Source organism: Scylla paramamosain, chromosome 13 (genome assembly GCF_035594125.1).
Source record: "Scylla paramamosain isolate STU-SP2022 chromosome 13, ASM3559412v1, whole genome shotgun sequence".
NCBI lineage: Eukaryota > Metazoa > Arthropoda > Malacostraca > Decapoda > Portunidae > Scylla > Scylla paramamosain.
The window spans coordinates 19932715-19949584 of record NC_087163.1 but is presented as its reverse complement, the minus strand read 5'-3'; the positions used below and the strand labels follow the sequence as shown (position 1 = coordinate 19949584).

Sequence of the window (16870 nt, the reverse complement as noted above, 5' to 3'; positions counted from 1 at the left end):
ACGTGTGGAGGAGTGCCACCCACACAGGCTTTTCCAGCTATGTGGAGTTAAAGGTCATTGCTTCATCAACTTCCCCTCCTTCAACTGACTGTCTCTATTCTCTCACATTCTGCCATGATGCTGATTCACTTGCTAGCCTCTGACACTATTTTTATACTTACTGCTACATGTGTCAGCCAGTGCCACAAGAGGATACATGGAGGGGACAGACAGGGCACTTTTGATAGGTCAATGCAAGGAAGATACATTAGAAAAATGGAGATACATAAGAAGATACAGATGTCCAAAGTAGTGATGTCATATTTTAGTTGGATGAAAAAAAGTTTGACAACATCCTCCACTTATTGCATCTTACTGGCCTTAGCAGAGCTCTTAATATAGAGCACCTCATGATAGTCCACATATAAATTCTTATTTTGATTTTTTATATGAAATTCACTGGACTTGGTGACACCACTACATGGGGACAACTATACATAATTTGTAAACAGACCCAGTAATAAGATAATGACACTAATTTTAATACTCACAGCTCCAAGTGTCTTTACAGGAACTGTCATATGTAGGCCACTTGCAGCTCCCCTTATGTGTTTATATTCTTATGTTCCTAGGCCATGCACACAAATCTGTTGAGTGCTATACTTATTTCCATTCCAACGATCAATCTGAAAAAGGTATTATAAACTCCAAAAGTATATGTATATTCATTTCATAAACTGAAAATATAAAACATTGAATTTGCATATACTTGGCTTACTGTGGAATTTAACTTACATGTTAAACATTATTTAGCACAATCAATGTTCAGATGTACATCATTAACCTGCTAAATTTTCCAGTACAGTCTTCCAGTTTCCAGGTTTTTTGCCCTTCAGGTGTGGAAACAAGAGCCAAAACTTAACTCTAACTCTGGTCTTGCCTAACAGCTGCTGCAGTGCCTCACTATCACCTGAATCCATTTTACTCAATTCTGTAATATTCTTAAGCCTTGTTCTTAAAAATTTAGCAAATTCCTTCCAGTCTTCCTTCTTCAGTAGCACAGATACCCTGCCACTGACTTTTTCACTCCTGTTTTTCTTTTCCCTTTCAAGGAACCTCCTTAAACTTTCTATGGAGTTTATATTTTTTGTTTGTTTTTTCACAGCCTTGAAATGTTTTATAAATGCTACAGAACAATGCTCTTCATCTGGTTTACTGAGGGATTTTCTGATTTTATTTTGTTTATTTTTTCCTACATCACATTTTAACAAATTCCCCTTGGCTTTCTTTTTCTTTGATTTGAGTGAGAGATTCTTGCCAGAATCTGATTTGACTTTCTTAACATTCTTACTGGAGTGTCCATCATTCGTTTCACTGTCACCATTAGTTTTCTGGGATAATTTTCTCTTCTTTACAGCCTTAGCTTTCTTGGGAGTTTTGGTCATCGGCACACACTCACCGATATCTTCCATCAAATAACTATTTGAGACTGACATATCCAGTCTATCAGATATTTCATTTTTTGAATTAAACAATTCCTCACTGACCAAGTCTTTTGCTATAGGAGAGTTTATGAATTCATCAATCTTGGAAATGTTTGCACCATCTTCCCTGGAGATATTCAATGAGTTAAGGAAACTGATGTTTGCAGAGGGTTTACTGAAAGAAAAATACACACATTAATGCCACATGCTACCCATATCCAACCATTATCATCATTTCAGTAAACATCCTCATTTTTCCTTCCAGTGCTGGACAGTCTATGGGTCCCATAGGAATGTGTTTGGAGCAAAAGGGTTCCTCCCACAGATGTTCTCCTCTAACAAGAGTAGGTTTAATTTCAGAGTGACCTTCCCTTACAGCAATGCTGACCAAGGCTACCAAGATCTCTCCAAAGCTGACTGCACCATGTGTTCTACAATGTCTCTAACATCATAACTACAGTATTTTACTTGCAGAGAAAATAATCCTGTTTATAAGTAAAAATGCCCTAGGATAGTTTCATCACATGAAGAGAATGGATGCTGGGAGACCTGGAGGATGAAAAAGAGATGTGGCCCAAAGATAAGATGAAGTGAAAAATGCATGTATGGAAATATGTAAGATTACAGCACCTTTTTGTAAATGTACAAGAACAAGTACAATTTTAAGCTCTCCCATTAACAGATTATGCTCCACTCACATCTAAATATGCCTAGAAATTTCATAGCTACCACATAAAGAGGAATACATAACATAAGAACATAAGAAATAAGGGAAGCTGCAAGAAGCGACCTGGCTTACACGTGGCAGTCCCTGTATGAAACACACCTACCTATTTCCATCTGCTATCCCCATCCATTAACTTGTCTAATCTTCTCTTAAAGCTCTCTAGTGTCCTAGCACTAACTACGTGATTACTGAGTCCGTTCCACTCATCTACCACTCTATTTGAGAACCAATTTTTTCCTATCTCCTTCCTAAACCTAAATTTTTCAAGCTTGAACCCGTTATTTCTTGTTCTACCCTGGTTGCTGATCCTAAGAATTTTGCTTACATCTCTCTTGTTATAACCCTTATACCACTTAAAGACTTCTATCAGGTCCCCTCTTAACCTACGTCTCTCTAAAGAATGTAAATTTAACAGCTTCAACCTCGCCTCGTAAGGAATACTCCTCATCCCCTGTATCCTTTTAGTCATTCTCCTCTGTACTGATTCTAATAGACCTATATCTTTCCTGTAATGTGGGGACCAGAACTGCACCGCGTAGTCTAGATGAGGTCTGACCAGCGCCAAGTATAACTTTAATATTACTCCCGGCCTTCTACTTTTAACACTCCTAAAAATTAATCCTAGTACCCTATTTGCCTTGTTTCTGGCTTCTATGCATTGTTTCCCTAGACGGAGTTCAGAGCTAACTATAACTCCTAAATCTTTCTTGTACCCTGTACCTACTAGAGTTTGGTTGTCTAATGTGTAGCTATTGTGTGGGTTTCCTCTACCTACGCTAAGCACTTTGCATTTATTGATATTAAATTGCATTTGCCATCTATCCATCCATTCATTCATTCTATCTAAGTCTGCCTGCAAGGCGATGGCATCTGATTCTGACCTAATTAATCTACCTATCTTTGTGTCATCCGCAAATTTACTAACATCACTACTAATTCCACTATCCAAGTCATTGATATACATTAGAAATAACAATGGCCCTAATACTGATCCCTGTGGCACCCCACTAATTACATGACCCCACTCGGATTTCGAGCCGTTTATTACCACTCTCTGTCGCCTGTCACTAAGCCATGACCCTATCCAGCCTAACACCTTCCCATCTATCCCATGTGCCCTAACCTTTCTCAGGAGCCTTTGATGGGGTACCTTGTCAAATGCTTTACTAAAGTCCAGATATAAGATATCATAACTATCACCATTATCTACTGCCTCATACACCCTACTGTAAAAACTTAACAAGTTTGTCAGGCAAGACTTCCCCTTGGTGAAGCCATGCTGTGACTGATTGATCAAGTTATGTTTGTCTAAATGTTCCCTAATGTTCCTCGCTATTATTGACTCTAACATTTTACCTACAACTGAAGTTAAGCTGACAGGTCTATAATTAGACGCTAAAGTTTTATCTCCTTTCTTAAAGATGGGTACTACATTAGCCTGCCTCCACATTAATGGTACCTCACCCGACTCCAGTGATTTCCTAAAGACAGAAACTAACGGCTCACTAATAATCTCTTTACATTCCTTAAGTACTCTGGGATATATTTCATCAGGTCCTGGTGACTTGAACTTTTTTAGCCTATCTATCTCCTGTTCCACTATCTCCCTAGTTATGGAAATATCTGTCAGCTTCTCATTTTCATCTGCTCTAAACACCTGTTCACTATCTGGCATATCCTGCATGTTTTCCTGGGTGAAGACAGTTAAAAAATAATCATTCAGAAGTTTACTAATCTCCTCCCCAGAACTAACCAGCTCCCCATCTGCTGCCCTTAATAGACCTACAGTATCCTTATTCGTCGTCCTGTTGTAGCCCAAATCAAATGCATGAGAAGGAAGAATGAAACAAGAATGAAGAAATGAAGAAGTAAGAAAGCAGAAAGAATAAATAAGGGAAGAAGATGATAAACATGAAAGCAGGTACCAAGATTACAAGAAACCTGATAGATGAGAGATGAGACATAACCATCGAGGAGAACAAGATGTGGTGAGTCATCAAAAGACTAACACAGCTGGAGAATAACAGTAGATTATAATATGAGATTCCCAAGTGGCTATCACAAAATTAGTACACAAGGGAAGCAGAGGTCACCAGCAGCAAATGACGTGGACAAGACAGTCAGCCAGCACGCCATAGGAAATGCCGCCTCCTTGTTCCTGATTAGACAAAGATGCGATGTACTGAAAGTTACTAAAGAATGAGCCTCATTGAAATTTAATGGAAAATAATCTGTATGATCAAAGTATGGAAATATAAAATATAGTTACTTGAAAATTAACCTCACTGAAAGTAAAGGAAAATGAACTGCATGATCAAAGTATGGGAAAATAAATATAGTTACTAAAAAATTAACCTTACTGAAAGTTATGGGAAAATACACTGTACAATCAAAATATTGAAAAGATCTTATGGCAATGGAAACTTTGCTGGGGCAAGAAGTCACTCTAACATCATGTGTATATTATGTGTGGGAGACTGGAAAAGGCTGAAGGAGAGAAACAAGCTAGACAGAGCTATCAGACCAGAGAGGATAGAGATGGGCAAGCCAGCTGTTACAGTACCAGTAAGTAGAGCCAGACAGTTGTAATGCAGAGTAAAATGTTAGTATTATATATTGACAGAGAGGGATTGGGAATGTGTAGGATGTGCTTCCTTATTGAATATTAGTTTCAGGGTCTGTGTGGCATATGTTTTATCAGAGTGTCAATTGCTTGAAGTTATTTGAATCATAAGTGTAATGTGAAGAGTTCCAAGATATTTGATGGAATTTGCATGAAGAAAGATTAATCCAATTTTTGTAGTTTTTTGTTGTTGTTAGAAGTCACATACAATTGTCTAAGTATAACTATATATGTAAATAATACAAATTTTGTGAAATTTATAAAAATTTATGTTTTCCCCTGAACCCACACAGGCCAGTCTTAAAGATTAGGGACACAGCAAGATTATGCAACACAGACTAGCACAACAAATCAATACATACATACATACATACATACATACATACATATACCAAGGCTGTCTCCCCTAGGACAAGACACAACTTTCACATTCAAACTCACTCACACCACTCTCTTAGTCCCTTGGCCCCCAATGGAAAAGAGAGAGTATTCTTGCCCTCACTTTATGGGGATCAGTTGTACAGCTTGGACAGTTTGGACAGGAACAAGTACACCTAACTGCCCCACACCTGTGTGAGACCATCGATGTGTTTCACCTCCCTTGGAGGTTGCAGGGCTGCATCATCAACTACCTCACTACCAACACAAGCATTTAACTCACCCATGACTAGTATGTTGACACTGGTTCCTATGTCTTACAGTCATCCAAATCAGTCACAAAATTTTTCCTCTCTATCTCATCCCTCTCACAACCAGGCCAATTGGTACTAACACACCACATCTCTCCTCCTACCTTCAACTTCACCCACATCAGCCTTGACAACATTTCCCTCCATTCCATCACACTGCTGCACTCTCTGCCTTAGCAGTAGGGCTACTCCCTCCCTCACTCTCGTTCTCTACACCTGACATCCTCCCAGCTGCACTTCCAAGTTGCTGTCAAGCTTTCACTCAACAAACATTCTCCCTATCTCCTCACTCTGACACACATTCATGCTGCATCTGCATACATTCAGATTCAAGCAAAATCACTTTCCTCCCCCTGTAATGGGCTGTCATAAGACATAAGGCCTATGCCCCAAAGAGGGCAATCTCAGACAACTACCCTCCTCCTCATTAATGCAATCTAAATTCATAAAAAAATATTCAGAACACATACCTTACAGGTAGTGAGTTCCTGTTGACATCAAGTGAGGCACAGTACTGCTGGAGGAGGCTAGAGAGAGAGGAAGGGAGAGTGGTTGTGTCTAATAAGGGAGGTGCGTTGCTTCCTTTCAAGTGCTTGACATGCGGCAGGATGTTATCATAAATCTTGGCCACCTGCCCAGCATAATCCATTGCTAGGACTCTGGAAACACAACATTAAAATGTGTTGAGAGTTCTGTCAATTTTACTATCCAACTACAATTCAGTTACTACTTCCACAACTGTGTCCACTATTTCTATTCCTGCTGCACATCCCACCAATCTGTAATCTACAACAACAGGTCTGATGATGGAGATTAGCTGAATTAAGCACCAACAACCATACACTCATAACAAGCCTTCCTTAAGAATAAAACCACACATCCCTAAAAAAGCTCATCATTGGACATCATTTCTACATATACATAGCTCTTGCCAAAATTAGTCTTATGTATACTTTATACTGCTGTAACTTAGACTAGATAATCTGTGAGGCAGAGATACAATATAAAAATAGAGTAGTTGGCAAATACAAACAAGATGAAGAGGTTTTTAAATAACCTTCCCAATATTTCCTCTTGCCTCGTGTCCATCTTTACATTCATTCATACTTGTCACAACCTCAACTGACCTGATGCGTGCCATATTAGACAAAAATGCCACTGCTGTACTGAAGAAGTGGCCAGTGGCAATTTTGGATAACAAGAGAATAGCAGCTTCCCTGCAGATCCTATCAATATGCAGCATGAGGTGGTAAGATCCCATCAGTCTCACCAGCAGGTACTCAAACATTTGCTTCGATGGTAAGCGCAGGGTTCTGTCAACATTATTTATTAGCTTTTCTTAATTCATCATCATTTTTCTTACAAAATGTTTGCATCTTCCATCAATAAGTAACTAGTATCATGCAATATAATCATACTATAAGAAATCAATACTGAATATATAATTAGTACCACTAGAATGAACTTTTAAAATATTCTTCACAGAAGAACTAGGAATGATATGAAAAGCAATTAATGGTAATGGAGCAAAGAATTTTCAAGGATCTGATTATTATTCCTTGGAGATATTAAGAGCACTTCTCACCTGCATTCCAAGACCATCCGAGGCATGAGGTGACACAAACGCTCCAGCTCCTCCACCACATCAAGCTTCTGCCACCGGGTGCAGCTCTTCTCCACCTGTGAGCACAAGGGGTGGCTTTTGTGTAATGGATGTGTGTTTTCTTACACTCTGTAAAGCTTCCAAGACAAATCTGGATTTTAATTACAATGCAGTTCTTTTTCTAAATTTGCCACAGATGAGCTCAATAAAGCAATAGTTTTAGCTTATACACCACATCAAGATCAATCTAACTTGCTTAAACTGATTAAAAATTAAAAATAAATTCTGAGTACATGTACCTTTTTCAGAACTCTGTAAAACTTCTCAGTGCGATGGCGTCCATTGCGATACAATGAAGCCGTAAGGATTCCAACTTCTTTCCTTAAGCAGGTGGATACCCGTTTGTTATCCAGTGCTAGGTGACCCTTGCTGATGCCATTCAGGAGAGGACGTACACATGTACCTGTAACAGAGTTCTTACTCCTAGGCTTCTCATTTTTCTCATATTTCACTTTACTAAATACAACTGCCCAAGGTAGTGATGCCAAAAAATCAAGTGAATTCACTCAGTGGCATCTTACCTATTTCAACTGATTTCTTCTTTTATTATATTAAGTGCAAAATTCCAATACTAGCAATAACGATATTGATATTTTTAAATAAAAAAGTCAATAAATCCAAATCTTTATTTTTATCTTTATCTTAGAAAACTTAGAAAAATCTTGGAAAAAAAAATAAAATTCAATGTTTATCCTGTCTCTTCACTAATGAAAAGTACTATTTTAAGTAAAATGACTACATTTGATTTTGAAAGTTTAAAACTTCAAAATCCTCATGTTTCAAATTATTGATTATAATTAGTTTGGAACCAAAAGTATCGGCAATACCAATGAATCAATAATGCTGGAAAAATAACTATCGGATAACCAATAACACCCACTTATGGTTCTCTATGCACACACCCTTAGGATGAGTGATGTGTTTTGTTTTCCTGCCTGTGGCCCATGGTCACCCAATAACCATGGTTGTGCTCTGCTCTGATTATAAAGGGAATATTATTTCAATTTCCTTTGCTTCTTTAGATGACATTTTTGTTTCTAACTTTCTAGTTTAATTGTGTTTGCTGTTTTTGTTCTTATTTATGAGCACTCACCCTAATGCTGTTTACCACACACCACCGGGTACTTACACAACCAGCTATTTCTACTAGCACATCACAAGTAATCTGAATGAGATTGCAAAGCTACAAACCCACAAGGAGAGAAAATACAAGAAAAATAGGAGACCCTGAAACAATACCACCCTGTCACACCAGTGACAATTGATGTATTTGCTTTACCAAAAATTAAAGCCTCATTTTTTCAACAAGTTCCTAAGCTTGTGCATTGTGAAAGAGGTTAATAAGAATGGAAATACATGAAGCAGCAGATTCACCTCTCAATTACATAATCACAGGTGTGTCATTAGGTTAATACATGCATGTGAAAGCAGATCTAAATACATGTGTAAAATAGGTCGCAATTTTTTTTTTTTTTTTTTCTTACCAGAAAGCAATGTTGTGTCATGGATCATTCACTTGCTAAACTTGGACCACAGGGCCAACATGATCACCCTACCCTTGTCTCTTGGTTCCTGAACTCAGCAAATATTCATGGATATTTTCAGAATATCTAAAGTCTGCCCTGAGATGGTGCCTCAATGTGTGTCTTGCCCTGTCTTTCAATAGCCAGTTCAAAAAGTGTAGTGAATGGGGCACTATATAGGCTGTGATTAGTCAGCTTCTTGTTAATGTACATACATATGTGTATTATATCTAATTTTCATTTTTATCGCTTTTAAGACTTTTGTATATGCAATTTCCTTCCTCTATTCTATGCCCAGGGGAGGCTGGCAGACTGTCATCCTCCTTCATTGCACTTTTCACTTATACAACAATAAAATTATCAATTAATCATAAAATTTCAAGTTCCTGGTTTGCTTATCAAACTGAACTCACGTAAGTTATTTTGCACAAGTTCTTCTGAAGAATATCCTATGGTATACTCTGGAGGGCGTGGAACCTCTCGCTTTTCCCAAAGGTGCATGGCAGACATTAAATCTTGATGGGGACTGTGCAAGTTGTGGTACCAAAGCCTCAACACCAACTTGTTTTATTTCTTGTTGGGGATTTGAGGGGGCCATGCAGGCTGTGGTGCCACAGCCTCTAGTACTCCGAATGTGCTAGCAACAGTGAGGTTATGTGGTTATATTCTTGTGAGATGTCCTGATCAGGATCTTGGGAGCCACCCAGCAGCTCTGCTAGTGTTGGCCTGTGAAGGGAGAGGTGCCAGTAAGTGGAGGAGAGCAGTGCAGTGGGATTGGTAGTGGAGACAGTGTAGCTGGTGGTGTTTTGTAGAGTCTGGCTAAATGGGGCACCAGGGACAGTGAGGGATGTCTGTCAAGCCCAGCAGGCGCATATGGGCATTGAGACAGCTGTGTCTTATCCCAAGTCTAGTGAATGCAGTGTCTAGGACACAACTGGATCCACCAGTGGTGTCATGTGTCCTGTCTGATGCCTCCAATTATTGTGTACTGTAAACCTTCTGACGGTTGTCTTCTACATGTCAGAGTCTTTGTGTAGGTTCATCAAGAAGTCAGTCTAGTCTGTGGGAAATCTATGGGAGAAGGGCCTTGACTGGCACCCTGTCAGCCAGTGTTCTTTACAATGCCATGGTGGAAGGGCACTCACTGAAGGTAGATGTCAAAACCCAAGGAGAGTGTGTATGTTGAAACAGAGGGGGGTGATGTGTTTTAGGGGAGTGACATGTGATAAGTTGGAGGGCAGTGAGGGAGTCTGTGAACAGTGTGATAGCACAGGAGGTAAGCAACAGTGAAAGTGAATTTAAGGTCCTCTCTTATAGTGAATAATTCTGCTCTGAGTATAGAGGAAGTGTCCAGCAATCTCCAGGCAGTGGAGAGGGATCTGAAGGGGATGTATGTAGATACTCCTATTGATGGAGAAGGGAAGCAGGCACCGTCAGTATAAATATATAGTGAGTTGTGGTACTGGGTGTGGACAGATACTCTTAACTGGTACTCCTACCTGGTGGGCTTCCCAAACCCCAACCATCCCATGAGAGGGTCCACAGAAGCCAGACATTGCTGATGTGCCAGTCCAAGTTACTAAGAATGTACAAAACAAATAAGGCACTAAGATGTAAAGACTGGAAAGTGCATCATAACAGCTAAAAGAGATAGACACAAGAATATCTAGTGAGACATGGATGAGGATAGTTATGCATGCAAAATACTAGATTAGTGAAAATCATATAACAGATCTTCAAGGTAACAAGACAAAGCTGATTTAAATGATGCAAAAATTGTGGCAGATACAATGGAGTTGAGTATGGCTTTCCAAACTGATATACATCTTATACTCAAAAATCATTTGTGTATTTCAAGATAGAAGCGTGTGTGGGCAATTTTTAGGTGATGTCTTCTAGTGCCTAGATAAGGTGGGCGAGGGAAGATAACTTCAGGGTATAAGGGGAAAGACCATGAAAAATTTCCCAATAATAAATTAGGTCATGTCTCAGTAGTATTCCCTTTATAGAGAATAATTTTAAAGTCTTAAGTCTCGTTTTCAAGTTCACAAATTTTCTTAGTCCATCTGCATTGAACTGATTCTAACAGTCATAAGTCCTTGATGTCACCTGTATTCTATAAAGAAGAAGCATATTCCAAGAGTAGACGAATTATGGGACACATATAGGGGGAACATAAAGGAATTTAAGAGAAGTGTCAATTAGTACTCCTATATCAGATGTAGAATCCTTAATAGGGATTGGAGAACCATTTTAAGTGGTGTGATTAATGATGTTCAAGGGTATTGGCCTTCTAATAAAATGTAACAATATACATTTATCTATATTCATGACCATGTTCATAAATAAAAGTAAAAGCTTACCACTGATACTTAATGTATGTAATTTAGAAATCAATATATCATGACAGGCATCAAAAGCTTTGCAGAAATCAAAGATAATTAAATCTACATTGTAACCCAAGTCTAGCCATTGTGTTATTTTATTATATGTTAGAACTAATTGGTCCTTGATGAAATGGCCTTGTCCAAATTGATCGTAAGTAATAATATTGTTCATTTCAATATAACCATAAACAAATTTGGTGATAATGCATTCCACTGTCTTTACACAAGTAGATGTTAGTGAGATTGGTCTATAGTTAAGTGGATCATTGTGGGAACCTTTTTTTTTTATAAATAAGATTTTATGAATAATGATTTTTTCCAAATTACAGGAAGAGATCCCGAAATATAAGAAGAACAAAAAATTAGTAAAAGAGAATAAGCCAGCATAGATACAGAGGAATTAAGGAAAAGTGGATGTATTCCATTAGATCCCATGGAGGATGAGCCATCAAGTTGGTTGATAGCTGAAATAACATCTCTGATAAAAACATCAAGATCAGAGATAACAGTATCAGATACCTGGTTAGAAGAGGGAGAATCAGGATTAACAGAGGTATAAACATATGAGAAGGATGCAGCCAGCAATTCCTCTAGGATTACATATTAGTTCTCCAGTGGGGGGACATTAGTGGACCAACAGCAGGGGCACCAACCTTCTCTCTTCAGATGTAAGCTAGAAATACTTTGGAATTGGTGGTGAGTAAATCTGCAATAGAGGTTTCATATTTGGATTGGGCAGTAACAGCATAATTTATAAAATGATAGTTGACATTATTAAATTGGGTTAAGACTAAGGATACCTGGAGAGAATTTCTACCATACTGACAACGTACAAATTTATAATTTTCCCACAAGTCTGATCTTTGAACTTTTAAATCAAGAGGAAGTTTAGCCAAGGTGGATCCGAAGATATGGAAATGTGTTTAGATGGGATGTATCTCTCAATGAGTGGATTAACAATGCTTAAAAGCATAACATTTGATCTGCATTTAAGTACATAAACTCAAGATCCCACTCAACAGTGTTAAGGTACCTGAAAATATCATTATACCAACCATGGCACCATAGTTTTATTAATGAGTAATTGGAACTGCTATGGGAATCTTGAAAATTATACGAAGTTAGTATTGGACTATGGCCACAGTTAGGGAATGGTAGAAGAACATCAGTATCACTTATCCTCTCAATATAAATCAATAATATTGCCAGATGGGTAGTATGTTGGTTCAGCAACTATCTGGGTTAGTCCTATGGAAATAAAGCAGTCATAAAACAATGAATCAATTAAGGAGAAGCCAGCACAGATAATTTGATGATTCCATTTTAGAGATAGTAGATTAAAATTGCCCTTAAGGACAATCCCTTCATCTAAGCAGAAATTATAAATAAAAATCAATAAATTTTGATGTAAAGTAGAGTGTAAGATGGAGGTCGGTGTTAAAAGTAGGGTCCTGCCCATCACTGGGCAGCCAGTCTTGGAGAATGGTGTCTGTGTATGGAGTTTCCGAGCCACTATTAAACCAAGGGCGCAGTGGGGAAGGTTTTCTTTAGAGTAAGAAAGGAGAGGGAAAGTGACCTGGAGGGTGGTAAAGGAGTGGATTTTCTACAAATGGGATCTGGGCTGGATATAGTAGGAGGCCATGAAGGGGTTCCCTTCGCTGTCTAAGGAGGGAGTGCAAGGCGTGGGTGCAAGGGCTGGATTCAAGTTTGGAGTAGGTGCGGACAAAGAGGGTGGAGCGTCTGTGTGACAATGAGGACAGGGAGGATTCTGGCTGACTCCAGATCAAAGTACAATAAGAGCGAAGGAGAATACGCCTGTCCACTCCCCACTTCACACCTGCAAGGGACACTGATCAGTGTCTCGAAAGAATCCTCAGCACTTCTTCCTGATGGAAGCAGAGGGCGATGATGTCACTCCTGACTAACACGTGCAGCCACGACTACGGCGAGGCAAGTGTTTACATCCCGCGATCTTCTCGATCTTGATCTTGATCTTGATGGTACAGGTGGCACAGGATCACTCCTGAGCCAAGCCTTTGGATCGGCAACTCCTGTAGAAAGGAAAAAAAAAAAAAAAGAGAAACGAACAGCATCCTCTATCCTAATTGTTTATACACCTGGCACGCCACATTCTCTCCAGAAACTCTTTCACCGCCTCAATCATCCTTTCATTGGCCTCTCTACACAGTCCCAGCAACAACACCATCCATTCCTTTCCTGTCTTCTCCACTCTTTCATTCCTATCATGCCCTAACTCAGTCAGTATCACTTGCATCATCTCATTCCTGTCTCTGGCATACTGCACACACTCCAGCACCACATGTTCCACCGTCTCATCCTCTCCCATGTCACACATCTGGCACACTTTGCTGCGGGACTCAGACCACCTGTAACTCCTTGCATTCACATCCATACACTGTGCCCTCGCTCGGAAGAGAAGATCACCGCCCAGGCTTCCATCATACCACCTTTCATACCTCGGGGCCTCTTTCTCCTTGTACCATTCCAGGGTCTTCTTTCTTTCCATCTCATTCTTCCATTCATTCAGTCCCACACATTTCACTTCTTTGTCTATCTCATTCTTCCATTTTCTCACATCCCATTCGGCTCCCACTCTTCCTCCTCTTGTTACCACCCATTCACGCTCATTTTGATTCCTACCAGCCATTCTTATCGCCCACACAACTTGCAATCCATTCCTGTCTGTCATTCTCATGCATCTCTTCCTCCATTTGCTTCCACTTTCATTCCACAGGTACACCTTCCTTGCTATTCTTGCATCATCCATTCTCTCAAGCCTAATCTTGTACCTAAGTGTGGCTTTTGTCAGTCTTTCTCTGAAGGTGCTCCATCCCATGTCACCTCTCAAGGCTTCAACTGCTGTGCACCTCGGTGCACTCAGTGCCATCCTTGCTACTTTGTTCTGGCCCACTTCTAACTTATCAATTTCACTTTCATTCCATGCAATCACATCCATACCATACATTATACATGGCACAGCCACACTCTTCCACACTTCTCTCAACACATCATACTTACTTGCTCTCATCCTTGCCGCGCTTCCCAATCGACCTACCCACTGGTTTAGCATACTTATCTTTTCATTCTTTGCCTTTGCACACCCACTAGGACTCATCCACATCCCTAAGTACTTGTATTCTTGCACCTGTCTCAACTCATTCTCTCCAAGTCTCCATACCACATTACTTTCATCCTCTGATCTATTCACAATCATTACTTTGCTTTTCTCACTGCTAAACCTTACTCCAAAGTCTTTACCATAGCCATCCACTACATCCAACAAACTTTGAAGCTCATCTGCCAATTCACTCATAACAACTACATCATCTGCATAAAGGAGCACACATACTTTATCATTCCCCACACTTACCCCTACATTCATTCTTCTCATCCTGGCTGCTAGCTCCTCTGTATACAGGCTAAAAAGGGTTGGTGACAATATACAGCCCTGCCTAACTGCTCTCTCACTCTTCACCCAGTCTGTTTCTATGTCTCCTAGCCTGTATCTAGCTCTTGTGTTGGCGATGCCAACTGCTATCAGCGCTGATCTTGATCTTGATGGTACAGGTGGCACAGGATAGCTCTTGAGCTAGGCCTTTGGATCGGCAACTCCTGTAGAAGGGGGAAAAAAAGAGGGGGGGCAAAAATAGCAGCGTACAATATGAACTGCGAAATCTATAATTTTGGCGGAAGAAAATAAAAGAAATAAAACGAAAATAAAATAGATAATAAAAGAAACACACGGAAAATATATCTGGGCATTAAAAAAAAAAAAGTACATTTGAGAGTGCCGTTACGAAGACAAAATTCCAGCAAAAAAAAAAAAAAAAAAAAACGTAAACAGCTGAGCGACTATGGTCAGGCAAATGTGATGTGATGTGATCTTCCGCTGTGGCGCTGTTGTCCAACTGTTAAACTGATCTCTGCAGTCTGTTCCATCCGCCCGCTTCATCACTTTGTAAATAAAAATTTGAACAGCTCATTATTTTCTTTATTATGCCTGCTTGTATATCCTATCCACTGTTCTTTCTTTCACTTGTGTTGCTGCTACTGCTGCTCTTTGAAATACCATTAAGAACTCCGTAATTTTCTTGTACTTTTCATAATATAACATTCTGAAATTTTGTAAGAATTTTTTAATAGCAAGAATTTTTATTTTTTTATACAGGTCCGGACCGTAAAAAAAAAAAAAAAAAAAAGGAGGGAAATCAATCACAAATGTTTAGCTGATAATAGGGATGTGTTCCCTACTTAAAAAAAAAAAAAAAAAAAAGACGTAAATATTCTTTTGAATTCATAAAAGTGGTGCATAAATGATAACCATATTCCACTCTCGAAAGAAATTTAGAAAGTTATAAACACTTTAGTGATTGATATCTAATTTCTTTATTAATATTCGCTCCAGGCGGTGGCAGCGTCAGCCTCTCCTCTGCCGCAGGCCTCCCCTGGTTAAACTGTGAGTGTCCTGGGGCGCGTGGGAGCAGGGGGCATTGTCCTGCTCCGTGATCCATGCAGCGTCTAGGTCAGCCTCAGAATCCAGGCTGACCTCATCTAAGCCATCATCAGAATCCTGGATGATGCTATCCAGGTCAGCAACATAATCCAGGCTGACCGTTTCCAGATCATCCTCAGAATCCAGACTGATCTCTTCCAGGTCAGCATCATAATCCAGGATGACTGTCTCCAGGTCATCCTCAGAAACCAGACTGACGCATTCCAGATCAGCCTCATAACCCAGGATGACCTCTTCCAGGTAAGCTTCAGAATCCAGGCTGACGCCATCCACCGAGCCGCAGTCACCCAACAGCCTAAGCCCCGAAGTCACTTTGAGTGCAGCATTTTTCTGTCCTATTGTTGCTTTCTGAACTAAATTCAAATCTTGGATGTCACGCCAAAAAAGTCGAGGAACCTCATCTCACCTTCATCGACAGTGTGAGGAGACCTGACAGTGCTAGCTTTGTGAGGAGACTGTCAGCAAACTGAAGGAAATAAGGTTACCCGAGTACTGACTGGCGAGTGTTGCATGGTGGGTGTTACTCTCCCACACAGCATTGCTTGGCGTAAGGTGAATGACGCAGACAATGCAAGAGATCAGTTGACTCAAATGAGAATGACACGCCAGAGAGAGAGAGAGAGAGAGTCCAGACGCCAGTCAGACGTGTCTTCCTCCGTTCCGACTTCTGCTACTGCTATTTTGTGTTTACTACTCACTCCATTGCTTCACAAAGCTGCAAGAATGGTTTCCAGCGAAGACCTCAAGATTATGCTTGAAATTCAACAAAAAAAATATAATAACATCACTGAAATACTGATGGCGGAAGTAAATAACAGATTGAAGCAGCTGGAGGAACGTAATCAGGAATTGATTCACTTTGTGCAATACACTCAAAGTGAACTTGATACACTAAAGACTGACAACAAGGTTTTGAAAGAAGAAATCATCAGTCTAAAGAAAGAGTTATCTAAAAAGACGGATACTGAGAAGAGGTTGTGGAAGATTAACGACCATCTGGGCTATCAAGAGGATTATTCTCGCGGAATAATCTTCGTTTCGATGGTTTGAAGGAGAAGCCGAGTGAATCCTGAGAGGAAATAAGTGCAATGGTTCAACGAGTGCTCCGAGACAAGCTGAACCATAGTACAGTCCACCTTGAGCGTGCGCATAGGGTGGGTTGATATTTATGACTGGAACCACTCGTCTGCATACCGTTGTGGCTCGCTTCACTAGTTTTGTGGACCGTCAACTGGCTCTCAAGAATGGTTCGAAGCTGAAA

The 16870-nt window shown here is 39.8% G+C and overlaps 1 protein-coding gene across 5 annotated transcripts in view; it reads right to left on the bottom strand.

Moving 5' to 3' along the window:
• LOC135106473 (uncharacterized) overlaps nt 1–15059 on the bottom strand; it is a 15812-nt gene extending 753 nt beyond the window's left edge. The window contains exons 1-8 of one of the 5 annotated variants that reach the window (XM_064015501.1): nt 12913–13071; nt 9102–9414; nt 7405–7568; nt 7088–7182; nt 6630–6815; nt 5973–6161; nt 775–1638; nt 1–665 (exon numbers count right to left, since the gene is read on the bottom strand). The exon at nt 1–665 is cut by the window's left edge and continues 753 nt beyond it. In XM_064015501.1, coding sequence (XP_063871571.1) covers nt 819–1638; nt 5973–6161; nt 6630–6815; nt 7088–7182; nt 7405–7568; nt 9102–9198 — 1551 coding nt within the window. In that variant the 5' untranslated portion in view covers nt 9199–9414; nt 12913–13071 and the 3' untranslated portion in view covers nt 1–665; nt 775–818. The other 4 variants (XM_064015502.1, XM_064015500.1, XM_064015503.1 and 1 more) reach the window with 4 other exon arrangements.
• Between the last annotated feature and the right edge of the window lie 1811 nt (nt 15060–16870).